Source organism: Mustela nivalis, assembly GCF_964662115.1.
Source record: "Mustela nivalis genome assembly, chromosome: 17".
Classification (NCBI taxonomy): domain Eukaryota; kingdom Metazoa; phylum Chordata; class Mammalia; order Carnivora; family Mustelidae; genus Mustela; species Mustela nivalis.
The window spans coordinates 42,891,221-42,917,857 of NC_139036.1; the positions used below are offsets into that span (position 1 = coordinate 42,891,221).

The 26,637-nt window shown below is 41.3% G+C and overlaps 1 protein-coding gene across 17 annotated transcripts in view; it reads left to right on the top strand.

Moving 5' to 3' along the window:
• Positions 1-3,138: 3,138 nt before the first annotated feature.
• Positions 3,139-26,637, top strand: part of ATP6V0A1 (ATPase H+ transporting V0 subunit a1) — a 66,974-nt gene continuing 43,475 nt past the window's right edge. For 10 of the 17 annotated variants that reach the window (XR_014304678.1, XR_014304679.1, XM_082706097.1 and 7 more), the window contains exons 1-4: positions 5,624-5,747; positions 7,962-8,125; positions 23,951-24,029; positions 26,207-26,304. Coding sequence is in view for 13 of the 17 variants with exons in the window: in XM_082706097.1 (XP_082562223.1) it covers positions 8,009-8,125; positions 23,951-24,029; positions 26,207-26,304 (294 nt within the window). In the remaining 4 variants the exon portion in view is untranslated. Of the gene's footprint in view, positions 3,497-5,495; positions 5,748-7,961; positions 8,126-23,950; positions 24,030-26,206; positions 26,305-26,637 lie in introns of those variants that run through there. The other 7 variants (XR_014304676.1, XM_082706102.1, XM_082706108.1 and 4 more) reach the window with 4 other exon arrangements.

Consider the following 26,637-nt stretch of genomic DNA (forward strand, 5'->3'; position numbering starts at 1 on the left):
TCTCTGTCATTTTCTGACTTGTTAATTTTAGCCATTCTGATTGCTGTGAGGTAGAATCTCTTTGTGGTTTTGATTTGTATTTCCCTGATGCCGGGTGATGTTGAGCACTTTTTCGTGTGTCTGTTGGCCATTTGGATGTCTTCTTTGCAGAAATGTCATGTCTTCTGCCCATTTCTTTCTTTTTTTTTTTTTTTAAGATTATTTATTTATTTATTTATTTGACACAGAGAGAAAGATCACAAGTAGGCAGAGAGGGATGCAGAGAGAGAGAGGGGAAGCGGGCTCCCTGCTGAGCATAGAGCCTAAATGCAGGGCTTGATCCCAAGACTCTGGATCTCAGGACCTGAGCAGGAGGCAGAGGCTTAACCCACTGAGCCACCCAGGTGCCCCTTCTGCCCATTTCTTGATTGGATTATTTGTTCTTTGGGTGTTGAGTTTGCTAAGTTCTTTACATTTTTTGGATACTGGCCCTTTATCTGATATGTCATTTGTGAATATCTTCTCCCATTCTATCAGTTTTCTTTTGGTTTTGTTGATCAGTCCTCTTCACTAGCTAAAATTTTAAAAATAAATAAGTTTTTAAAATATTCTTAAAAAGTATTTAAAGAGTGTTTTCCTCGTAAGTATGCTTTGATGTAGAATAACTTTGAGAACTGTAGATGGAATGCGAACGTTAGCACTCCTGTGCTAAACCTGGCGATCCTACAGAGTTGGCCCTGACTCCACACACATTTTCTGATTTTTAGCTTCTCCTCTGAACCCTTCCCAGCTGTCTCTCATATGTTACAAAAGTAGAAGAATCTGTCACTGACGCTATTACACTTTATGTTAGAATTCAAATAAAAACTTTAAACATTAAAAAAAAGGAAAAAAGAATCTGTCACAAGTTCTTCTCCCAGATAACGAAGCCCATAAAATAAAGGGGATAAGGTGTAATCATATTCCTTTTTGTCTGTTAACTGTGTTCTTTCATTGATAGTAGATTTCTATTAGGAGGCTCCCATTTCTTTCAGAATCATCCATCTGTTCACTCATTCATTCAAGAAATAGTACTTACTATTGAATGAGTAGGCCCAAAGCTAGAGGGAGAAAAGGAATTTATAATTTGGTGATAGAAGAGAAAAAAAGTCAGGAAGAAAGTGCTGTGTTTTCTTTTTCTTTTCCTCTCTCTCTCTTTTTAAACAATTTATTTATTTTAGAAAGAGAGAGCATAGGGAGGTACAGGAGAAGAGGGAGAGAGAAACTTTAGCTGACTCCTCACTAAGCTCAGAGCCCAAGACAGGGCTCAGTCTCACGCCCCTGAGGTCAGGGCCTGAGCCAAAACCAAGAGCCAGAAGCTCAACCAATTGCACCACGAGGGACCCCAGTACTGTGTTTTCTAAAGGAGATAGGATAAACGCATGAGAGTCTCAATGAGGAAAATGAAGATCAAGAAGGTGAACCAGCTTGCTCAAGTTCACACATCTTGTAATTGTTAGAGCTGAGATTTCTCTTACATTTGATATTGGAATGAATGGAGGATCTGAGATTCAAGCCTAGTTCAGGACGGTACTAAAGCCTGTGGTCTACTACACTCTACCCGATGCTGCTTCCCATTGGTTCCTGCTTTAGTATCTGAGAGAGGCTAACAGACCTGTATAGGTTATTAGCAATGAAGATAAAAAGGATAAGTGGGTAGAGGCAAGAAATGCAGGACACATAACTAACATAATTAACATGACATGGCAACTGATTAAATGTGGAGGGAGAAAGAATGGAATTAGCTTAAGTTCCAAGCTTAAGCTTAGAACTTGGGTAACTAGGAAAACAATAATGCCATTAACAGGATTAATGATCTGAGGGGAAGGGCGAGTTTTTATTCAGTGAGAGCATAATCCTTAAAAACTCTGCTTTCAGGCACCTGAGTGGCTCATTTGGTCAAGCCTGTGCCAGAGGCTCCAGTGGTCACGGTCTTGGGGTCCTGGGATATGTCATGGTCTTGGGGTCTTGGGATAGAGCCTCGAGTTGGGCTCCCTGCTCAGCAGGGAGTCTTCTTCATCTCCCTCTCTCCCTCTCAAATAAATAAAATCCTTAAAAAAAAAACAAAACCCTGCTCTCATATCACCTCCTCAATGTAAACTTTTCTGAGATTCTCTGGTCCATTATACAGTATTTTGTGTATCAACAGCAACAGTCATGATAATGATGATAATTAGCAATTTTTAAAAAATATTTTATTTATTTATTTGACAGAGATCACACGTAGGCAGAGAGGCAGGCAGAGAGAGAGTGGGTGCGGGGCAGCAGGGGGGAAGCAGGCTCCCACTGAGCCACCCAGGCACCCCTAGTTAGCAGTTTTTTAATACAGACTGAGTGCCAAACATGTACTAAAGTTCCTTTTATTCCTCCCACTAACCATATGAGGAAAGTATCATTATTAACCCCACTTTACGGAGGAGGGAACAGGGGCTTAGAGAGTCTGAAGGTTATAGATATTAAACTCAGATTGGACTCAGAGACAGCACTCTGTAGACAGTACAACAGAGGAACACTAGAAATCTGTACAACAGTGCAGTACTTAGCACAGGAAATGGGCCATTCTGCCTGGGTTTGAATCCTGCTCTACCCTTTACTCGCTGAGCAACTTTGGGCAAATTATTGAGCCTCAGTTTCACCACATCATCTATTTTTTTAAAAAAAGATTTTACTTAGGGCGCCTGGGTGGCTCAGTTGTTAGGCCTCTGCCTTTGGCTCAGGTCATGATCGGGGTCCTGTGATCGAGCCCCACATGGGGCTCCCCCAGCTTTTGTTCCCTCTCTATCAAATAAATAAAAAGAAAATCTTAAAAAAAAAAAAAGATTTTGCTTTATTTTTAAAGAAATACTTGTTTAAGTGATCTCTACACCCAACGTGGGGCTTAAACTCATGACCCTGAGATCAAGACTCGCGTGCTCTACTGACTGAGCCAGTGAGGTGCCCCACACCATATCATGTATTATATGGGAATAATACTAGTATCTTCCTTCTAGTATTGTTATGAAAATTAAATGAATTTATATTTATAAAGCACTTAGAAAAGTGCCTGTCACATAGTAAGTATGAGTCATTACACTCATCTCTGTCTCTCTCTTATAATTATTGAAACTTTCTCACTGAACTGTAAAATAGGAAGTGGGTCTATTTCATTTTTCCTATCCCCAGCAGTTAGTACCATGTTTGCCACATGTTAGGCCCTCAGCAAGCATTTGTTGCCTGAATGGCATTATTCAGGCTGTTTGAAATTCCATCTGGAAGACTTGGAGAAGGGAGGTGGATGGAAAAATCGGTGTGAGTCCCACACACAGACATTTACACCCGACAAGAAGCAGGACTGCTAAGGAAGAGAGCATGGAGGGAATGAGAACACTGAACACTGGAGAAAGATTGATGGCAGGAGATAAAAGGAGCCAGAAAATGAACTCTTGAGAGGATATACTTTCAAGGAAACCATGAAAAAACAGAGTTCAAGGGGATTGAGGTGAGTCCAGATGAAAGCCTGTCTTAAAACTGGAGTACCAAAAATTTGTGGTTAGCAAGTTGACTCTGAGGTTTAAAAGAAAGGTGTGGGGGGGTGTATTGTTTTGTTTTTAAATCTCAGAGGAAGGAAATGGTAGTCATTGTGTAATAGTTTTCTGAAACTTGGCAGGCTTTCAAGTGTGGGTCTCTATCTCTCCTGCCAGGAAAAGTTGAGACAGCTAGGGGACATTTAAGATCACAGGGAAGGGGAGGGTTTAGGCTTCTTCGAGGAGGTGCTACTTCTCAACTAAATCGTAATGGAGTCAAGTTATATCTTCACTCACAACAGGGGATAGAAAATTTAAATAAAATGTCCATTTTTATCCTTCATTATTTTGTTTAGGCTGGTAAAGCAGGATTGATAATGTTTTTGCTGGGTGGACAAAATTATCGGCATCAAGTTTTTATCTGAAGTATCTCCCTCATTACACTTGAATCTCAATAGGGTTCCACCATCCACCGAGCCTGAAAAACCGGTTCTCCAAGTTTTTCCTGACACAGCTCTGGTTACCGACAAACGATTTGGGATCCATACTCCTCCTTATGGAGTTGATACCAGTATTTGAGAAGGATGTTTTTATAAATAGTAGGTAACACTGATGTGGGAAATGTTAGGGTTTGGAGCTGATGTCCCAGGAAGAATTCTTGAGATGTCTTTGGTGCAAAATGGTATTTTATTAAAGCATGGGGACAGGATCTGTGGACCCAAAGAGCTGCACTGGGGTCCTGAGAAGTGGCCCATTATTTACTTCCAAGTTGGGAAGGGGTTAGGGATAGGGTTAAGTCTTTAAGGAATTTGAAAGGACCTTTGAGGGGATTAGGAAAAAGTAGTTTATTACTGTCTAAAAAACCATAGTCATGAGACCCTTCAGATGTATACTGGTGGGTCATATGCTTGGCGGATGATTGCCAACATGTATCTCTGGGGGTAGAGAGCAAAGAATTTTCCAAAGGAACTTTTATATGTTAAAGTAGACTTACAGGATCCTGGGGGTCCAGCTGAGATTACCTTTTGCCCTTAGCAAGGTATTAACATTGAGGGAGCTAAAACAAGCAAGGAGCTACAACAAGCAAACAAAAGTCGAGGCAGATGAGTTCCTAAAGCAATGCCCCTCTGTCTGTCTCAGGGACTTGTCAGTGGGTTGTAGCTAGTAAGGAAATTTAGTTTTTCTTTTGCCTTTGTTTCCCACATTAGCGTCACTTTTGCGGTTTGATTTGTTTTTAAGATTTTATTTATTTGAGAGAGAGAACAAGCAGGGGTGGGAGGCAGAGGGAGAAACAGGCTGTCTGGGGAGCAGGGAGCCCAACATGGGGCTCCCTCCCGGGACCCTGGGATCATGACCTTCTCTGAAAGCAAACGCTTAGCCAACTTAGCCACCCAGATGCTCCACTTTTGCCGTTTAAAAAGTTACTCTTTAAAAACTTTTGAGGAATAGAAAACCCTTACGTGGTCAAACGGGCCTGCAGGAATCCACCGAACAAGATAAAAATGTACTGTCACTACATAGGGTCTTATGGGGATTTCCCCACTAATTGGAGAAAAACAGACCCTGAACGCTTGCTAAAGGGACTTAGCCAAGCACCTTCCTAAAAAGGGCTTTTCCATACTTAAGTGAAAGAGCCCCTGTTCAAGGTTCTACTTCGATCTTAGAAAGGCCTTGCTCACTCGAAGGCTTAAATGTTCTCTGTAAAATAAGGAAAAAGCGTGCGTGTGTAATGTAGAGAAGACTGGACTGTAAGCGCTTTTAATAAGCTCTCTTCCAGCTTTCAGGCCATTTCATGTCTCCCCTTCCTTGATGTAACTTTCCTCAAGGAAGTTGTGAATTAATCGGCAAGCAGACAGCCCAGCCTCGAGGGTAAGTGGCAGGGAGAAGAGATTCTGAAGGGAATGTGAGTGGAGGTCCTCGAGCACCCGCACCAGCAGCCCCCACAGCCACGCCGCCCCGCGGGGCGGGAGTCACAGCCCCGGGAACAAGATGGCGTCAGCACTCAGGGTCTTGCCTGCGCCCCCGCGACTCTGCAGTGCGGCTGCCGACCCAGGCCTCCCCCCATTGGCTGACTACAATGAAGTCATCGTGGGGGCGGAGCCGGCGGCTGCGCGGGGGCCGGGCTTTGCGGACGCACGCACGTCGAGCGCTGATGTCCCAAGCCGCTGAGGCTGTGGGCTCTGTCTGGGGCGGCTGCTTTGGCTGCGGCCGGGCCCGGGGCTGAAGGTGAGCGGGGGGGGATGTAGGCACGGCGCGGTCTAGAGAGGCCTCGGAAGGGCATGGGAAATTCTAATTAGTCTCCTCGCTTGTCAAAGGAATTAGCAGAGATCTTAGGTCTTTGAGAGGAAGTGGGGGTTCACCCCTCTTCGGGCACCCCCACCCCGGGGCATAGGAATCGGAGGTTCACTCCTCCTTGGAGGCCCTCGACCCTTCCCCCGTTTAAGACGTAGGCGGAGGAACAGAAGGTTATTGGGGAGGCAGAAGAATTTGGGGGGCTTTTTAAAGGGGCTCCCAATTTGATGATCCCTCCCCGCCTTTTAATGGCCACTTGGGGAGGTAGGTGTGCCTGGGCTCAGAGAATTCCTGCTTTCTCACTGGGTAGACAGGAAATGAAGCAGGTGAATTTGAATACCTCGTAGGAGGCGAGGGCTGGATGACAATAGTGAGGCTGGGCGCCGGGCACTTTATTTATACTCATCTTGTGCAGAATTGCTGTTTATTCATATTTTGTTTTGTGACAAGACATCCCCGAATCGTTTAGTTTTCTGTTTGGCTCCAGTGGGATAGAGATGTTCTAGCGAGACCTGTAATCATTAAAGAACAGAAGGAGGGAGGCAACTCTGGAGGCTGTCATTATTGGCAGCCCCTGAACTATGCTGATCAGGCATAATTTTACCTGCTTTAGAGGTTGTGGACTCTATTCTTGTTTGGGGGAGGATGTGGGAGGGTTGATAACAGCTGTTTTGGGTGATTCAGGTATAGACAGTTTTAAAGACATGCTACATAATCTCTTGAGAAATCTTTGCTTATATCGGAGTGTTTCGTGTTGCTGTCTTGAACAAATGCACAAAGGTTTTGTCATTCAGATTTTTCAAAATGTCTTCCAGCCTTGCAGAACAGTAACTCTTCCTTTGATGCCAGTTTCACCTATCCTTATGGATGCCCTCATGATACTAAAAATATTGTAGGGTTTGCTGAGTTTAGATGGAGCACAGTCTGTGCCTTACAATAGCTGATTGAGAATAAATAATTGCAGTTTCAGGACCACTGATAGCGCCATTGTCTTTCATACTAGGCAAGGATAAGACAGCCCTAAAAGGAAACCTTTATTGGCTCATGCAGGAGAAGCTTTAACAGATGGAGGAATGTAATTAATCTTGAAGGTGGGGATAAGAAATTGAAAGCTATGGAAGTGGCAGGTTATTCTCTGTGGTTTGATAAAACTGCTTTGTCATTATCAACATATTCCTGTCATGCTGGACTCGAAATTTAGCTTAATATGCAAGGCAGCTCTTTTTTTTTTTTTTTGAAGTAAACTCCACACCCAACATGGGGCTTCATAATCTCCTGACCCTGAGATCAAGAGTCACATGCTGTACTGGCTGAACTAGCCAGGTGTCCCCCCGCCCCCCCCCCCGACCTTTTTTTTTTTTTCTTCTTCAGATAATGCTGATGTGTTTAGATTCCTTAGGGAGAAAGTGGTGTTTCCTAAGGAGTTGGAAGATTAAACCCTTTAAGGTACCTACAGCTCTAGGGTAATGCTGGGACTCCAGCAGTCAGAAATGGGCAGTAGAGGGGCTCCTGGGTGGCTCAGTGGGTTAAGCCTCTACCTTCAGCTCAGGTCATGATCTTGGGGTCCTGGGATCCAGCCCAGCATCAAGCTCTCAGCTCAGAGGGGGCCTGCTTCCCCCTCTCTCTCTCCCTGCCTCTCTCCCTACTTGTGATCTCTCTGTCAAATAAATAAATAAAATCTTAAAAAAAAAAAAAAAGAAATGGGCAGTAGAGGGTAGAAAACTAGTCTCAACGGAGACATCCTTTATGAGAGAATAATCTAGGTCTGTTCCATGTGTTCCCTGACACAAGCCAAAAAAAGGTGGGGCAGCATGAACATCACTGCCTCATAATACCCCGCCCAGGGTATTTAAAGAGCTGTTTGGGAATCCCAGTTCCTGTTTTTAACCTGGATACACTCTTACGTATTGGGACGCCCCCAAATTTTGTCATTTGATCCTAATGTTGACTGAAGGAAGTAGCTTTTTGTTAGGTATTCTGTGGGAGAGGATTTAGTAACAGCCTTTTGCAATTTCTCCTTTCCATCCTTTGAAGCAGGATGTTAAAGATCTGTCTGCATGGGGTGGAAGATATGAAATGCAAAACAAAAGAGCCTTACTATTGTGGTGTTTGCTCCTTTTAGTAATGCAGTTTTCTCTTTTGCTTAAGGTTGGAGAGAAATTCAGGTACTCCCTTGACTGGTGCTTTCCGCCACCATGGGGGAGCTCTTCCGGAGCGAGGAGATGACGCTGGCCCAGCTTTTTCTACAGTCAGAAGCTGCTTATTGTTGCGTCAGTGAATTAGGAGAACTAGGAAAGGTTCAGTTTCGTGATGTAAGTAGCCGTGCGTACCGCTCAACTCTGTTTTTGTTGTCAGAGCCAATTGTCTTATAATGAATATTATGCTTTTTATTTGCAAAAATAACATAGAACTGGGTTACTGTTGGTAGAATGTACATATCAAATTGTCTCTCTAGAGGTGAGAATATTTTGTGCCAGTCGTTCCATGATTTTACTAGCTCCCTCTTTGAGAATCATTCTAAGCAGTCTCAAAGTAATTGGTTGAGGTGCAGGTAGAGGACACCAACTAACCTTTTCAAGGCTTATACTTTTCTTTTGGTCTCTTTAACACCATAGCAAGTTATTTAAAAAAAAAAAAATTACAGCTCTTTTATACAATAGGACTTTTTTTTTATTTTTTAACAAAATCTGATGCATCCCATTACAGATGTGTAAGTAAGGATATGCTAAATACCCATTATTTTGAAGCATTATGCTGAGCAGTTGGAGAAGATATCAAAAGAAAATGAACAGTATAAGAGTATAAAAAAGTATGCCCTTGGGGCGCCTGGGTGCCTCAGTGGGTTAAGCCTCTGCCTTTGGCTCAGGTCATGATCCTAGGGTCCTGGGATCAAGCCCTGCATCACAGGGACCCTGCTTCCCCCTCTTTGCCTGCCTCTCTTCCTACTTGTGATCTCTGTCTGTTAAATAAATAAATAAAATCTTAAAAAAAAAAGTATGTCCTCTTGGGCTTACATTCTGTTCCGGAAGGCACAGTATACACTGATGAAGGGAGGGAGGAGTTAACAGTTCCCTAATTACGCAGTCTCAAAGCTCCATGTACTCCCTTTGATAGCATTCATTATAGTTGTGATTTTACATTCATCAGTGTTAGTAATTGATCAGTTTTTCTCTTCTACTGTGATCATAGGACCGTAAAGACAGAGAGAATTATTGTATCATTAGTGTCTACATACAAGGTACTCAGTCAGCTTTTGTTGGAATGAATGGGTGAAAGAAGAGTGGTTAGAAAGTGTTGGGATCAATCAATATTGGCTTCCTGAAATTGGCGCACTGAAATTATACGAATATAATCCAGTGAGCTAGCACATTCGTCATTCTCTTTGAACCTTTTTATACCTTCTTTCTTTTTTTTTTTTTTTTTTTAAAGATTTTATTATTTGTCAGAGAGAGAGAGAGAGAGAGAGAGCGTGAGCACAGGCAGACAAAGGGGCCGGCAGAGGCAGAGGGAGAAACAGGCTCCCTGCTGAGCAAGGAGCCTGATGTGGGACTCCATCCCAGAACACTGGGATCATGACCTGAGCCGAAGGCAGCTGCTTAAGCAACTGAGCCACCCAGGCGTCCCTAAACCTTCTTTCTTCGAATGTTCTCCTGTCTGACTCTGATTCCTTCACTGACCTTTCTGAAGACTCACTGCCATCTTCCCCTAGCCTCTCTTTTATCTTTTCCACCACGGGCCTCTGTGTCTGTTCCCCAAGCTTTATCCTCTGCTCTCTCTCATAAGCTTCTTTATATGCTCATTTTCCTTTATTACCCTTTTTGATCATCTCATCCATTCTCAAATCTTCCACCTTTATTCAGTGAGTCCCAAATCTGTATCTTTGGCCCTGACAGCTCCCAAACACTACCTTTAAATTTACAACTCTCGGGGCGCCTAGGAGGCTCAGTGGGTTAAAGCCTATGCCTTTGGCTTGGGTCATGATCCTGGAGTCCTGGGATCGAGCCCCACATCGGGCTGTCTGCCCAGCGGGGAGCCTGCTTCCTCCTCTCTCTCTCTTTGCCTGCTTGTGATCTCTGTCAAATAAATAAAAATTAAAAATCTTTAAAAAAAATAAATTTACAACTCTCTTTATATCTTTGCTGCTCCTGGTAGCATGTCTAAGTCCCACCACCTTACCTTTTCCCAAACTGTTTCTTCATCCTGACTTGCTAAATTTGAGCTATTGCAGCAGTATTCTTCCAGTTTTCTAGAGTTGAGACCTAAGTCAAACCGAAGTCACCTTTAATTTGCAATCCTTCATTTGGTCCGATGGTGTCTTCCCCTTCATAACACCTTTTTATCCATTCAGCATTCTTAATCTTTGCTTATGATGTATTACAATCATACAAAAAATTATAGGGAATAATATAATGAATACCTGTGTTTCAAGTACATATGTAATTGATGTATATACTTGAAAGCCTCCACATATAATTGAAGGCTCCTGTGTATCTTTCCCTCATGCTATTTCTTTCCCCACCTCTGCAGAGGTAACCTCTGTGAAGATTTTTCCTTTTTTTTTTTTTTTAAAGTAAGCTCTGTGCCCAGTATGGGGCTTGAACTCATGACCCTGAGACCAGGAGTAGCGTGCTCTACCCGCTAAGCCAGCCATGTGCCCCAGTTTTTGCTTTTATCATTCCCATGTGTTTTTTTTACTTTTTCTGTGTATATGTGTATCACTAAATAATCATATATTTTAGTATGATTTTAGATGTTTTAAAACTATATGCTTGGTATATTGTATATATCTTTCAGCCCTGTGCTTTTAAAATTCATTATTTGTGAGATTTGGCCATGTGATACAGGTAGTGCTAGTTCATTTATTTTTAATTTTTAAAAAGATTTTATTTATTTATGAGAGAGAGAGAGAGGCAGAGGAAGCAGGAGAAGCAGGCTTCTCCCAGAACATGGAACCTGAGGTGGGACTCGAACCTAGGACCCTAGGATCATGACCTTAGTGGAAGGCAGACGCTAGGCACCCTAGTTCATTTCTTTAAATGACTATCTAGTTATTTTATACACAGTCTATCATTTTTTCCTTCTGATGGACAGTTCTTTGCTCTTAGTGTTGCAGGAAGATTCTTGTGTGTCTCCTGGTATACATTTGTGATTGCTTCTCCAGGGCAGTGGTTCTCAAACTATTTGGTCTAAGGGCCTCTTTACACCCTGAAAACATGATTGAGGACCCCAAAGAGCTTTTATGTGAGTTATAGCTATCAATATTTATTGTATGAGATATGCTTAACATATTTATTAAAAAATCATAATAATAAACCTGCTATGTGTTATCATAAATAACATTTTTGTGAAAAATAAGTATTTTCCAAAACAGAAAAAAAAAATAGAAAAATGGCATTGCTTTTACGCTTTTGAAAATCTCTTTAATGTCTGAATTAATAGAAGACAGCTGGATTCTCGTGTCTGCTTCGGCAGTCATCTGGCTGTGACGTGTACCATGAGCCTCTGGAAAACTTCACTGAACACTTGTGAGAGAGTGAGGATGAAAGAGGCAAATGATGTTCTGGTGTTACTGCGTAGAGTAACGGACTTGCTGCTGCTGCAGGGATTCTAACTAAGACGGGCATGGCTGATCAAAAGTAGGCAGAGAGGCAGGCAGAGAGAGAGGAGGAAGCAGGCTCCCTGCCGTGCAGAGAGCCTGATGCGGGGCTCCATCGCAGGATCCTGGGATCATGACCCGAGCCGAAGGCAGAGGCTTTAACCCACTGAGCCACCCAGGCGCCCCTGTGCTGCGCCTCTTTAACTGTCAGGTGTTGTCAAAGGCTTCTTGACAGTGTTGAACCTGTTCAAACTTCTGTTGCTGGTTGAGAGTTCCTGTCACTTTATAGTTGTGTCAGTACGTCTGTGCTTAAGCTTAAAAAAGTTTGCCGCCATGGTGGGTGTGAAGTGCTCTATTTTTTGTTTTAATTTGCATTTTCTTGATGAGTACACTGGGCATCTTTTTATGTTTATTGGGCATAATGGGTTTCATTTCCCATGAATGTGTAGTCCCTATCATCTGCTTGTTTTTCTTGTGGGTTGCTTCTCTTACCTACTGACTTGTAGAATATGTACAAGTTCTTCATGTATTCTGGAAGCTAATCTTTTTCTAATCCTTTACGGATAACTTGGCTTGTCTTTTCCCTTTGTTCATGGTATATGTTGTCACAGAATTCACTGCTTTGCTCATCAGTATTTTTTGCTGTAAATACTTATTTTTTTAAAAAAATTTTTTATTTTTTAATTTTTTTAAAAGATTTTATTTATTTATTTGATAGATGGAGATCACAAGTAGGCAGAGAAGCAGGCAGAGAGAGAGAGGAGGAAGTAGGCTCCCAGCTGAGCAGAGAGCCTGATGTGGGCCTCTATCCCAGGACCCTAGGATCATGACCTGAGCTGAAGGCAGAGGCTTTAACCCACTGAGCCACCCAGGCGCCCCGTAAATACTTATTTTGAAAAATTTCAAGGCTGAGTACTCTGATGTAGATTCGCCAGTTGTTAACATTTTGCTTCTTTGGTATAATCTTTTCTACTGCACCACTGGAGTGTAGGCTGTTTCTTCCTTTTTTTAATTTTTTTTTAAAGATTTAATTTATTAATTTGACACACAGAGATCACAAGTAGGCAGAGAAGCAGGCAGAGAGAGAGGGAGAAGCAGGCTCCCTGCTGAGCAGAGAGCCCGATGCGGGGCTCAATCCCAGGACCCTGGGATCATGACCCGAGCCGAAGGCAGAGACCTTAACCCACTGAGCCACCCAGGCGCCCCTGTTTCTTCCTTTTAAATCCGTATTCTTTGCGCTTATGTTGCCATATACATTAAGACTTTACTAACATGTTGAAGAAGAGTAACAGCAAACTTATACTGGTTAGGATTGTGTTCAGCTCTATGTAACTGAAAACCCAAGTGAGAGGGGTGTGCTTTTCTCATGTAACGGGAAGCCCAGCTTCACACTATCATCAGTGTCCTAAGATCATTTTCTCTCTCTCTCTCTTTCTTTTTAAGCCGGGGGGGAAATGCAAACCACCATTTTTTTTTTTTTTTTTATTCTATTTATTTGAGAGACAGAATGAGAACGAGAGAGAACACAGAGGGAGAAGGAGAAGCAGACTCCCTGCTGAACAGGGACCCCCCCCCCCACTCCGATGTAGGACTTGATCCCAGGACCCTGAGATCATGACCTGAGCTGAAGGCAGAAGCTTAACCGACTGAGGGCCCCGGTGCCGTCTGTATCTCTTTTTTTTTTTTTTTTTTTTCAAGATTTTATTTTTTATTTTATTTGACAGACAGATCACAAGTAGGCAGAGAGGCAAGCAGAGAGAGAGAGGAGGAACCATGCTCCCTGCTGAGTGGAGAGCCCAATGTGGGGCTCAATCCCAGGACCCTGGGATCATTACCCAAGCCGAAGGCAGAGGCTTTAACCCACCCAGCCACCCAGGCGCCCCCTTCTGTATCTCTTTTTTGCCATCTTTGAGCATTTCTTTTGTCCTTGTAGATGACCACCACAGTTCTAGGTGTTAAATCATCCATATTCTGGGCAAGAAGAAGGAAGTGCAGGAAAAACAAGTACTTATATTAAGAGGAAAAAAAAAACCCTCAGAAATCCTCAGGAGACTTTCCTAATTTTTGTTGACCAGAATTATGACGTAGTCTAGCTGCAAGGGAGTCTGGGGAAAGTGGTTTTTTTCAACTGACCAGTAACTGCTTTTAACAAAATTGGGATTTTTGTTAATAAGGAAATAGGGCTATGTATCTGTCACATGGCACTTTTTTTTAAAGGATATTATTTATTTGATAAAGAGAGTGCACAAGTAGGCAGAGAGGTAGGCAGAGGAAGAGGGAGAAGCAGGCTCTCCACTGAGCAGGGAGCCCAATGTGGGACTCAATCCCAGGACCCTGGGATCATGACCTAAGCCAAAGGCTGACGCCCAACTGACTGAGGTACCCAGTCGCCCATGTTTTTTCCTTTAATCTATTAATTTGGTAAATTACATATCCAGATTATTTCCTATGGTCTTTTTTTAACAGAATTACTGAGCTATAATTCACATACCGTATAATTTGTTGATTTGAAGTGTATAATTCAATTATTTTGAATTATTTTGAACCCATCACCACAGTTTAAAAATTTTTATTACCCTGACAAGAAACCCTGAACCCATTAATAGTCACTGCCCATTTCGTCCCTATACCCCCTCCCCCTTCCATCCCCTGAAAGCCGCTAATCTAATTTCTGTTTCTATGGATTTGCTTATCTGAACATTTCATGTCAATGGAATCATATACTGTGTAGTCTTTTGTGACTGGCTTCTTCCATCTGGCGTGTTTTCAAGGTTCATCCATGTTGCAGCTTGTATCTGTACTTTGTTTTTTGTATCTATTTTTCCTGTGAAAATGTGCAACATATTAAAATGAATTCAGGGTTTTGATATAAGAGAGAGCTATAGAGTTGTTACCTATCTTCTCTGCAAAAGATACCACTCTGGGTTTTAGACAGACAATTGAATAAGACATTTTTCTCACTCAGCCCGTTCAAAATCTTCTGTGACTCATCGGTCCCCTCATCCACTCTTCTTTTGGACATACTTCTTCTCTACTGTTCAGTCCCTTACTGTCTAACACTTAAATTCACAAGGATAGTTTGCATTTTTTGATCGATGCATGTTGAGCATTTTACATTATTACTGTGGGCATTCCTCATAGCACTGGAGAAATAGAACCTACTTTTGAAGAGTGGAACCCACCATTTGCATTTTCCACACTAGGAACCTATGACATAGATGAAAATAGCTACCCAGGGTACACACATCTGTACCCCTCTACTGTCTGACTCTACTGCCTATGTTTGTTAAAATTGAGATAAGCCAAAAAAAAGTCACCATTTCACAGTGTACAATTCATTGGTTTTTAGTGTATTCACGGGGTTGTGCAACTGTCACTACTGTCTAATTCCAGCATTTCATTACCCTCAAAAGAAGCCCTGTACCCATTAGCAGTCCCTTCTCATACCCTGGCCAACTACTTAATCTATCTCTGTCTCTAGGGCTTTCCCTATTCTGGACATAATTGGAATCATAGGATATGTTGCCTTCTGTGTCTCACTTAGCGTGGTATTGTCCAGGTTCATCGACCTTGTAGCTTGTATTAGGACTTCGTTCCTTCTTATGGCTGTATGATATTCCATTGTATGTGTAATACTTGTGTTTATTCATTCATCAGTTGGTGACCTTATTTGGGTTGTTTCCAGTTTTTAAGTCTTGTCGGTAATGCTGCTGCAAGCATTTGTGTACCAATATTTGTTTGAGTTCTTATTTCTTTTGGTTGTATACCTACGGGTGGAATTATTGGGTTATATGGTAATTCTGTGTTTAACTTTTTGAGGAACCTCCAAACTGCTTTTTACAACAGCCACAGCCCTTTACATTCCCACCAGCAATGTACAGGGGTTCCAACTTCTTCCCATCCTCACCAACACTTGTTATTTTCTATTTGAAAAATTTTATCAGAGGGGTGCCTGGGTGGTTCAGTCAGTTAAGCGTCTGCCTTTGGCTCAGGTCATGATCTCTGGGTCCTGGGATTGAGCCCTTTGTCAGGGTCCCTGCTCAGTTGGGAGTCTGCTTCTCCCTCTTCCTCTCCCTCTGGTACCCACCCCCCACCTCATACTTGTTCACTTTTCTCTCTCTCAAGTAAATAAATTAAATCTGAAAAAAAAATTAAAGATTTTATTATAGCCATTCTAGTGGCTATGAAGTTGTATCTCACAGTGGTTTTGGTTTGCATTTCCCTCATGGCTAATTATATGGAGTATCTTTTCATATGCTTATTGGCCATTTGTATAGATTTTTTGTTTTGTTTTGTTTTGTTTTTAAAGATTTTATGTATTTAGGGGTGCCTGGGTGGCTCAGTGGGTTAAAAAAAAGATTTTATGTATTTATTTGAGAGAGAGAGCGCGCATGAGAGGAGAGAGGTCAGTGGGAGAAGCAGACTCCCTGCTGAGCAGGAACTCAGATGCGGGACTTGATCCTGGGACCCCAGGATCATGACCTGAGCCAAAGGCTGTCGCTTAACCAACTGAGCCACCCAGGCACGCTGATTTTTTGTTTTTGATGTAAAATCATCCTTGCAAACTTGGGTAAACTCAAGTTGGTCATGAAGTGTATTTCAAAAGAATTTGGAGGGTCAGTTTCCTGATGTTGTATGAGGATTTTTTTTTTCTTCTACAGTAATCCCCCTCCTTATCCATGGGGACACATTCCAAGTCTCACCGTGGGTGCCTGAAACCAGAGAGAGTATTAAACCCTGTACATATATTGTTTCTTGCTCTACATATATACCTATGGTAAAGTTTAGTTTATAAATTAGGCACAGTAAGATACCAACACAATAATAATAAAATAGAACAATTATAGCATATACTGTAATGAAAGTTATGTGCATTTGGTCCCTCTCAAAATATCTTATTGTACTGTACTCACCCTTTTTGTGAGGATGTGAGCATAAAATACTTAGGTGAGGAGACTCGGTGAGGTGAATGATGTAGGCGTGGTGACGAAGTGTAGGGCTACTGTTGACTTTCTGAGTGTATGTCAGAAGGAGGATCACTTGCACAGACTAAGATGACTGCAGGTAACTAAAACTGTGAGTAAGGATTTACTGTATCGATAAGTGATATGGCTTGTATTGTCCTTTCTCAAACTGTTCTTATCTGGTATCAAGTTTATACTGGCCAGTCCTATTTACTAGTTGAGGAGTGTTCCTTTATTTTTCCTCTTTGTAATAATTTTTCAAAGATTTGGGCTTAATCTAGTTTTTGAAAGATTAGTGGAAACTCTTTTTAAACCTTCCAGGCCTGATGTTCTTATTTCTTTATTATATTATTTTTTTAAAGTAAGCTCTACACCCAGTGGAGAGCTTGAACTCATGAACCCTGAGATCAGGAGTCACACATTCTTTTTTTTTTTTTTTCCACTTCAGATATTTTAAAAAAATAATTTATTTATTTTCAGAAAAACAGTATTCATTATTTTTTCACCACACCCAGTGCTCCATACAATCCGTGCCCGTGCCCTCTATAATACTCACCACCTGGTACTCCCCCCGCCACTTCAAACCCCTCAGATTGTTTTTCAGAGTCCATAGTCTCTCATGATTCACCTCCCCTTCCAATTTACCCCAACTCCCTTCTCCTCTCTAACACCCCTTGTCCTCCATGATATTTGTTATGCTCCACAAATAAGTGAAACCATATGATAATTGACTCTCTCTGCTTGACTTATTTCACTCAGCATAATCTCTTCCAGTCCCGTCCAAGGAGTCACACATTCTATCCGCTGAGTCAGCCAGGCACCTCTAAGTCCTGATATTTTAATTTTGATTTTAATTTTTTTCTTGCTTGCTTTTTAAAAATTAACATATTATTGGTTTCAGAGGTACAGGTCTGTGATTCATCAGTCTTAGATAATAGCCAGTATTCATTAAATCACATGCCTTCCCTAATATACATCATCCAGTTACCCCATCCACCCACCTACCATCCTTCAGCAACACCCAGTTTATTTCCTATGATTAAGAGTCTCTTCAAACCATAAGTGACTCTTAATCTCACAAAACAAACTGAGGGTTGCTGGGGGGAGGGAGGTTGGGAGAAGCGGGGTGGGGTTTTGGACATTGGGGAGGGTATGTGCTATAGTGAGTGCTGTGAAGTGTGTAAACCTGGCGATTCACAGACCTGTACCCCTGGGGAAAAAATACATTATATGTTTATAAAAAATAAAAAATTTTAAAATTAAAGAAAAAAGTCTCTTGTGGTTTGTTTTGTTTCTTAAATTCCACATAGCAGTGAGATCATAGGATAATTGTCTTTCTTTGACTGACTTATTTTTGCTTAGCATAATACCCTCTAATTCCATGTCATTGCAGATGGCAAGATTTCATTTTTCGATGGCTGTGTAATATTCCATTGTGTGTGTGTGTGTGTGTGTGTGTGTGTGTGTGTGTACACACAGATACCACAGCTCTGTGTATATATGTACATATATTATGTGTGTATATATATATATGTATCCACACATATACCACATCTGTATCCATTAATCTATCAATGGACATCTGGACTCTTTCTGTACTTTGGCTATTGTGGACATTGTTGCTATAAACATTGGGGTGCAGGTATTCCTTCAGATCACTACATTTGTATCTTTGGGGTAAATACCCAGTAGTGTGCTGGGTCATAGGATAGCTCTATTTTTTTTTTTTTTTAAAGATTTTATTTATTCTTCAGAGAGAGAGGGAGAGAGAGCGAGCACAGGCAGACAGAATGGCAGGCAGAGGCCGAGGGAGAAGCAGGCTCCCTGCCGAGCAAGGAGCCCGATGTGGTACTCGATCCCAGGATGCTGGGATCATGACCTGAGCCGAAGGCAGCTGCTCAACCAACTGAGCGACCCAGGCGTCCCAGCTCTATTTTCTTTTTAAGGAACCTCCATACTGTTTACCAGAGTGTCCGCACCAGCTTGCATTCCTGCCAACAGTGTAGGAGGGTTCCCCTTTCTCTGTATCCTTGCCAACATCTGTCATTTCCTACTTGTTAATTTTAGCCATTCTGACTGGTGTGAGGTGGTATCTCATTGTGGTTTCGATTTGTATTTCCCTGATGCCAAGTAATTTTGAGCATTTTTTTCTGTGTCTGTTGGCCATTTGGATGTCGTCTTTGGAGAAATGTCTGTTCATGACTTCTGCCCATTTCTTGATTGGAGTATTTGTCCTTTGGGTGTTCAGTTTGATGAGTTCTTTATAGATTTTGGAAACTAACCCTTTGTCTGATACGTCATTTGCAAATATGTTCTCCCATTCTGTCGATTGTCTTTTGTTTTGTTTTTGTTTTTTACTGTTTCCTCTGTTGTGTGAGAGATTTTTATTTTGATGAAGTTTCAGTAGTTCATTTTTCCCTTCATTTCTTTTGCCTGTGGAGAGATGTGTCTACCAAGAAATTGCTGCAGCCGAGGTCACAGAGGTTGCTGCCTGTGTTCTCCTCTAGGATTTTGATGGATTTAGGCATGGTATTTTTAGATGGATATATTTTAACCATTGAAATTTCTTTACTGATTATAGACTTATTCTGTTTTTTTTTTCTTTCTTTTCAGTTTTGATAAGCTGTATTTTTCTAGAAAATTGTTTTAATCTAAACTGTCTGAGGAGTTATTGGCCTAACACTCATTTTAGTATTATTCATTTATAATTGCCTATTTATTATTTTGTTGTACAGAACACTTCAGGATTTTGTGTACATTCATTGTGCAGGGGATGTGCTAATCTTTGTATAATTCCTTTATTATTTTTTTTAACTTAATTTAATTTTTTTTTAGCATACATGCTGCTAAAGCAAGCACTATAGTTGTCTTTTTAGATTCTTACATTTATTTATGACTTCCCTCAGCCTAACAGAATTTTGTTTATTTTGTCTTTTTATTTATTTATTTTTTAAGATTTTATTTATTTCTTTGGCAGAGAGAAAGAGAATACAAGCAGGGGAAGTAGGAGAGGGAGAAGCAGGCTCCCGGCTGAACAGGGAGCCCAGTGCGAGCTCGATCCCAGGATCCTAGGATCATGACCTGAGCGGAAAGCAGATACTTAACTGACTGAGCCACCCAGGCGCCCCATGATTTCTTCTTTGAGCCATGAATTATTCAGTACTATTTTAGAATTTCCAAATATGTCCTTTAGGTTGTTGTTGTTGTTGTTGTTTTAAATTAATCTATTTAGAGAGAGAGAGAGAGTCTGTGTGTAGAGCCAGGAGGATAGGGGCAGAGGGAGAGGGAGAGAAAGCCTTTTTTTAAAAAAGACTTTATTTATTTTAGAAAGAGAAAGAGTGGGAGAGTATGTGTGGGGGAAAGGGGCAGCGGGAGAGAAAGAATCCCAAGCAGACTCTGCACTAAGTATGGAGTCCATTGTAGGGCTTGATCTCAACCCTGAGATCACAACCTGAGCCTAGGAGAGAGAGTCCTTTTAAGTAGTGCAGAGCCCCATGTGGAGCTTGATCTCGTGATCCTTGAGATTGGGACCTGAGCTGAAACCAAGATTTGGCCACTCAACTGAGTGTGTGTTTATGCTAGTGGGGGAAGGGGCAGAGGGAGAGAATCTTCAAGCAGACTCCGCACTGAGCAGAAGACAGATGGGGCTCCATCTCATGCTGAGATCATGAGCTGAGCTGAAACCAATAGTTGGATGCTTAAGCAACTGAGCCACCCATGTGCCCCTTGATTCGGATTTTTTTTTTTTAAGATTTTTATTTATTTATTTGACAGATATATCACAAGTAGGCAGAGAGAGGGGGTGGGGAAGCAGGCTCCCCGCTGAGCTGAAGCCCGCTGCGAGGCTCGATTCCTGGACCCTGGGATCATGACCTGAACCGAAGGCAGAGGCTTTAACCCACTGAGCCACCCAGGTGTCCCTGATTTTGATTTTTTTTTTTTTTAAGATTTTATTTATTTATTGGACAGAGAGAAATCACAAGTAGATGGAGAGGCAGGCAGAGAGAGAGAGAGAGGGAAGCAGGCTCCCCGCTGAGCAGAGAGCCCGATGCGGGACTCGATCCCAGGACCCTGAGACCATGACCTGAGCCGAAGGCAGCGGCTTAACCCACTGAGCCACCCAGGCGCCCCCTGATTTTGCTTTTTAACTTAATTACGTTGTCATAGAACATTATCTGTATAGCAAAGTTCTTTACTGAGATCTGCTGTATGACCTGTTGTGCTCAGTTTTCATAATGAATTCCTAGAGAACTATTAGATACTGGGATAAGAAAAATATGTGTGTGTATGTTTTAGATTAAGCTCATTGATTAGGTTGTTCACATTTTTTCTGTCCTTATTATTTGGTAGACTTTTTGAATTAATAATTTAAAATTGTATTTAAAAATTTCCACTACGTAGACAGATTGTCAGTTGTCTCCTTGTGGTTCTGTTAATCTCTGTTGGAAATATCTTGAGGATGCCTTGCCCAGATATTTTGAAACGTCTTATCTGACACTGGTTGCAGTTGAACTTTGCCTACAGATAATGAAACCAGTAGAGTTATCAGGAGTCTTTTGTAGCTCCTTTCACCTTAGTTTCATGTTTATTGAAGTGGAAATTTATGAATGGAAGGCCAAGATACTGCCTGCTCAGTGAAAAAAGCAAACATTTTCTTAGAGACATCCAAGTTTAGGATTATTACATCTTCTGGGAAATTGTTTATAGTTATTCTTATAATCCCTAATAATGCTTTTTGCCTTAGATTCTCTCTAATATTAATATAATACTGATGATGTCCTTACTGGTTTCTCCATTTATCAGTCTATCCCTCTTACAATTTATTCTGCATATACAGTATTATTTTAAGAAGTAAATCTTTAAAAAGTGTTTCTAAGAAATGGGATTATTTGATTCCATTCTGCCTGTGGAAAAATTCTTCCCCTTCTCTGAATATACAACTTATTTATGTCTCTGAGTCACTTGTCTTAGTCTTTCTGCTTCATTCTGCCTATTTCTGCTTGGTGAACTCTGCCTCATCTCCCAGAGTCCCACCTCAAGTGTTTCCTTTATACATTTTTTTGACTTACTCATTTTTTTCTTATAGTAATTCCTGTATATTTTCATTTCTTTCTTTCGTTCTTTCATTTTTTTCCCTTTTCTTTTCTTTCCTTTTCTCCCCCCACTTTTTTTTTTTTGGATGTAAAATTTATATTCACTGAGATGCATAGACCCTAAGAGTACAATTTGATGATTTGGTAAATTTTTTACCTCTGCAAACACCACTCCAGTCAAGATATAGAATATTTGCATCAGCCCAGAAAAGTATTTTCTGCCTATTTCTGGTCATTCTCTACTAGTTTGATTCCTACCATCATAGATTAGTTTTGCCTTTCTTGAACTTGTATAAATAGAATCATACATTGCAAAGGCTTATGTCTGACTTTGTTAACTCAAGCTAGTGTTGAGATGTGTCTGTTTTTATGTGTATCTATAGTTGATTCTCTTTTTATTACAGAATAGTATTCTGTTGCATGAATATACCACAATCTCTTTATCTGTTCTCCTGTTGTTGGATATTTGGAACAGTGCCATATTTGTGGTTAGAGCTGCTGTAAACATTCTTGTACAAGTCTCTGGAGACAGGTTTCATTTCTCTTAAGCAAATACCTAGTAGTGGAATGCTTAGTCATGAGGTAGGTAGGTGTATGTTTAAATGTATAAGAAAATGACAATATTTACTTTTTAAAAAATAGTATTTATCACAACAAATTGTATTTATTAGTTTGTGTCTGTCTCATCCATGGGTCTGATAACTCCTCAAAACTGGGGCATACTCTTTGGTATTTACACTGGTGCCTGTTATAGTGCCTGGCACATAGTTGGTGCTCCATAAATGTTGAGTGAGTAGCCATAGCTCATTATTTGTATTGCTTTTTTTTTTTTTTTTAAGATTTTATTTATTTATTTGACAGAGAGAGATCACAAGTAGACATAGAGGCAGGCAGAGAGAGAGAGGGAAGCAGGCTCCCCGCCAAGCAGAGAGCCCAATGCGGGACTCGATCCCAGGACCCTGAGATCACGACCCGAGCCGAAGGCAGTGGCTCAACCCACTGAGCCAACCAGGCGCCCCTGTATTGCTCTTTATTTTTAAATTTTTTTTATTACTTCTAAGCTCATTTTTAAATTAAATTTGATTTATTTGTTTTAGAGAGAGTGTGTGCATGTGCAGGGGGAAGAGGCAAAAGGAAAGGGGTGAGAAATCTTTTTTTAAAATTCTTTTTATTTTGGGCGCCTGGGTGGCTCAGTGGGTTAAGCCGCTGCCTTCGGCTCAGGTCATGATCTCAGGGTCCTGGGATCGAGTCCCGCATCGGGCTCTCTGCGTAGCAGGGAGTCGGCTTCCTCCTCTTCTCTCTCTCTGCCTGCCTCTCTGCCTACTTGTGATCTCTCTCTGTCAAATAAATAAATAAAACCTTTAAAAAAAAATAAAATAAAATTCTTTTTATTTTTTTATTTAAAGGTTTTATTTATTTATTTGAGACAAAGAGAGAGAGAGTGAGAGAGAGGCACAGGTGGTGGAGGGTGCAGAGGAAGAGGGAGAGGCAGACCCACCCCTTACCCCCAGAGCTCGATACGGGGCTCGATGCCAGGCTGAGATCATGACCTGAGCCAAAGGCAAATGCTTAACCAAGCCACCCAGGAGGCCTGGAGTGGGAGAATTTTAAGCAGACTCCATGCTAAGTGCAAAGCCTGACCTGATCACGACCTGACCCGAAACCAAGAGTCAGATCCTTAACAGACTGAGCCACCCAGGTGTCCCTTATCTGTATTACTTTTACAGAGTTTATCACATGGGGGACACCTGGGTGGCTCTGTGGGTTAAGACTCTGCCTTCAGCTCAGGTCATGCTCTCAGGGTCCTGGGATCAAGCCCCACATCGTGCTCCCTGCTCAGCAGGAAGCCTGCTTACCCCCTGCCCCCCCCCCCCCCCCCGCCTCTCTGCCTACTTGTGATCTCAGGATGTCAAATAAATAAATAAAAAGTTTATCACGTGGTATCTTACTGGTTGTCTTCATCCTTTTTCTTTATTAGACTGCAGGCTTCTTAGTAAGTAGGAAGTTTTATTTTTGTTTTATTTCCCAGAATGTCACATTGCTTTGAAAATTACTTGTGATGTATGACTAAAAAACCAGCCTATCCCTAGGAAGTGAAGACTCTGGAAGAATAAGAGAAGTTTGCTTTCTGTGTCTTCTGTTGGGGATGAAGAGAAGGAAAACCTGGCAGAGCTTCTGTTACAGCCATTGCTCAAATTTTTGGTTGGGGGAGCTTACTGAGACCTTGGCCTGGGAAGACCATTTGTACTGTATTGTTTTCTCTAATTTGCCTCCATTCTAGTAATATGGTGCTATGGTGCAGGAGGGTTTTTTGCCTTCAGTTGATGTGATTGGCCTCAAAACAGTTTATGTAATCGGTAGGCCATTTTTGTTAGTGTTGCATCATGCACTGACACGTTAGATTTTCGCTTTGCAGAGTGTTGCTTGTGAAACAGAAAATAGATGCAGCATTTAAATATGTGGTATTGTGTTCTTATTTTGCAGTTAAATCCAGATGTGAATGTTTTCCAGCGGAAATTTGTGAATGAAGTTAGAAGATGCGAAGAAATGGATCGAAAGCTTCGTATGTGCATTTTTGGTTCCATATTATATTCCTGTAACGAATCATTTGTCTTAAACTAGAAACACTAGTCCTCTTAACAAAAGAAGAAAATCCTACAGAAGAAAAAGAAAGAAAGAATAGTCTTACGATCCTGATATTAAGATGGATTTCTTGTGTACAAGTAGATTTTATGGTATTGGGTGTAGGTGGTGCTTAATGGAAACCTTGTTTGAGATGACAAGGCTGAAAACTGAACATAATGGTTATTATTATTATTTTTGTGTGTGTGTGTAGGAAGGTTTTTATACCAGTACTGCATTATAGAATTATGAGAGGCAGGGCATAGACCCCCATCTTATTTTATTAAATAATTTTTTATTTTATTTGTTTAAAGATTTTTATTCATTGGGGTGTCTGGGTGGCTCAGGGGGTTAAGCCTTTGCCTTCGGCTCAGGTCATGATATCAGGGTCTTGGGATCGAGCCCCGCATAGGGCTCTCTGCCTGCCTCTCTGCCTACTTGTAATCTCTCTCTCTCTAGGAAATAAATAAAATATTAAAAAAAAAAGATTTTTATTCATTTATGAGAGAGAGAGAAAGAGACAGAGCACAGCAGAGGGAAAGGCAGAGGGAGAGGGAAAAGCAGAAGCAGACTCCTGGTGATCAGGGAACCCATCATGGGCCTTGATCCCAGGACCTGGAGATCATGACCTGAGCCGAAAGCAGATGCTTAATGATCTGAGCCATCCAGATGCCCCAATAATTATTTATTTAAAAAAAAATTTTTTTTTTTAAGATTTTATTTATTTATTTGACAGACAGAGATATCAAGTAGACAGAGAGGCAGGCAGAGAGAGAGGAAGCAAAGCCAGCTCCCTGCTGAGCAGAGACTCGATCCCAGGACCCTGGGATCATGACCTGAGCTGAAGGTAGAGGCTCTAACTCACTGAGCCACCCAGGCACCCCTAAAGATCTTATTTTTAAGCAATTTCTATATCCAGCATGGGGCTTAAACCCACAGCTCTGAAATCAAGAGTTGCATGCTCCACCGACTAAACCATCGAGATGCCCCACTATCTAAGATGTCAATATAGCCTTTCTATGAGGGAAGAAACTAACACACTTAAGAGTCCTGTGGAGAGTTGGGGTGTTCATAGACTTTATTTCATCCTTCAGGTGGGTGTTAACCTCATTTAATAAATGAGGAAGCTGGGGCACCTGGCTGGCATAGTTGGTAGAACATCTCACTCTTGATCTCAGGGTCATGAGTTCGAGCCCCACGTTGGGTGTAGAGATTACTTTAAAAATAAATAATAAATAAACAAGTAAATAGATGAGGAAACCAAAGATCAGAGAGGTTAAGTGACTTGCCCAAGAACATAACCAGTTATGCTGGAATCAGTATTTGAATCCCGATTGCTCTCAATGGCTCCCAAACCAATGATCTTGTTACTCTCCTGTGCCAGCTTTCAGCTAGCTGATGGGTAAATTTGGTCTCTGCCCTAAAAAAAAGTCACTAGTTGTCACTTTTCTGGTATTTTGGGGCCTTACTCCATGTCACTTTTTGTTTTTTTGTTCTGTTAAAACCGATAATTATTGTTTTCATATTTTATGAAACTGTTGATCTGGAGTTGTCTCACTAGTATGCTAAATGTCAAATATTCTATTGAATTGTGCCCTTCCGTAGCTCTGCTCTACAGCAGTATCTACAAATTGAACCATCGTACTCCGGAGTACTGGTTGCACAGGGGGGAGAACTGACGCAGATGAGCATTTAAGATCACGAGAGAGAAAGAAGATGGTTGTGGGATGATAATCCTCTTTGGGGTGTCTGTGATTTAAAGATTTTATTTATTTATTTGAAAGATCATGAGTAGACAGAGAGGGAGGTGGGACAGGGGAAGCAAGCTCCTGCTGAGCAGAGAGCCCAGGACCCTGGGATCATGACCTGAGCCAAAGGCAGAGGCTTTAACCCACTGAGCCACCCAGGCACCGCTGGGGAGTCTGTGATTTAGAGAGCGTGCAGTGAAAGAAAAGGAACGTGGAGGAAAAATAATTTACATGTTGTGCTGCCTTCATATGAAAGTATCTTTATAGAACAAAGCTCTTTTTAGCCAGGTTTTTGCTCTTATTTTTTTCCTCAAATATTGGCAATTCCAGGCCTATGTTTTACATGAATGTTTTGATTCTGTCGTTTTAGGATTTGTTGAGAAAGAGATAAGAAAAGCTAATATCCCAATTATGGACACTGGTGAAAACCCAGAGGTGCCCTTCCCCCGGGACATGATTGACTTAGAGGTAAACAATTCTAAGGAAGCCAGATATGTTTCTTTCTACTTAAATGCAGAAATTATTTTCCTGTGTGAATGGAGAGTAGAGGAATTCTTGCTGCCATTGTCCACATTGTCTCTTGCTTATGAGTTTCTTGTGGAGACTTATTATAGAGCACTGTCTTGAACAATATCACGTTACCAAATAAACATTTATCTCCTTATTGAAACCTTATTGGATTAATGTCAACTTACTACCATCTGATTAATCTCACAGACTAAATGAATAAGCAGTAGACTTTTTTTTTTTTTTTAAGATTTTATTTATTTACTTGACAGAGAGAGAACAAGCAGGGGGAGT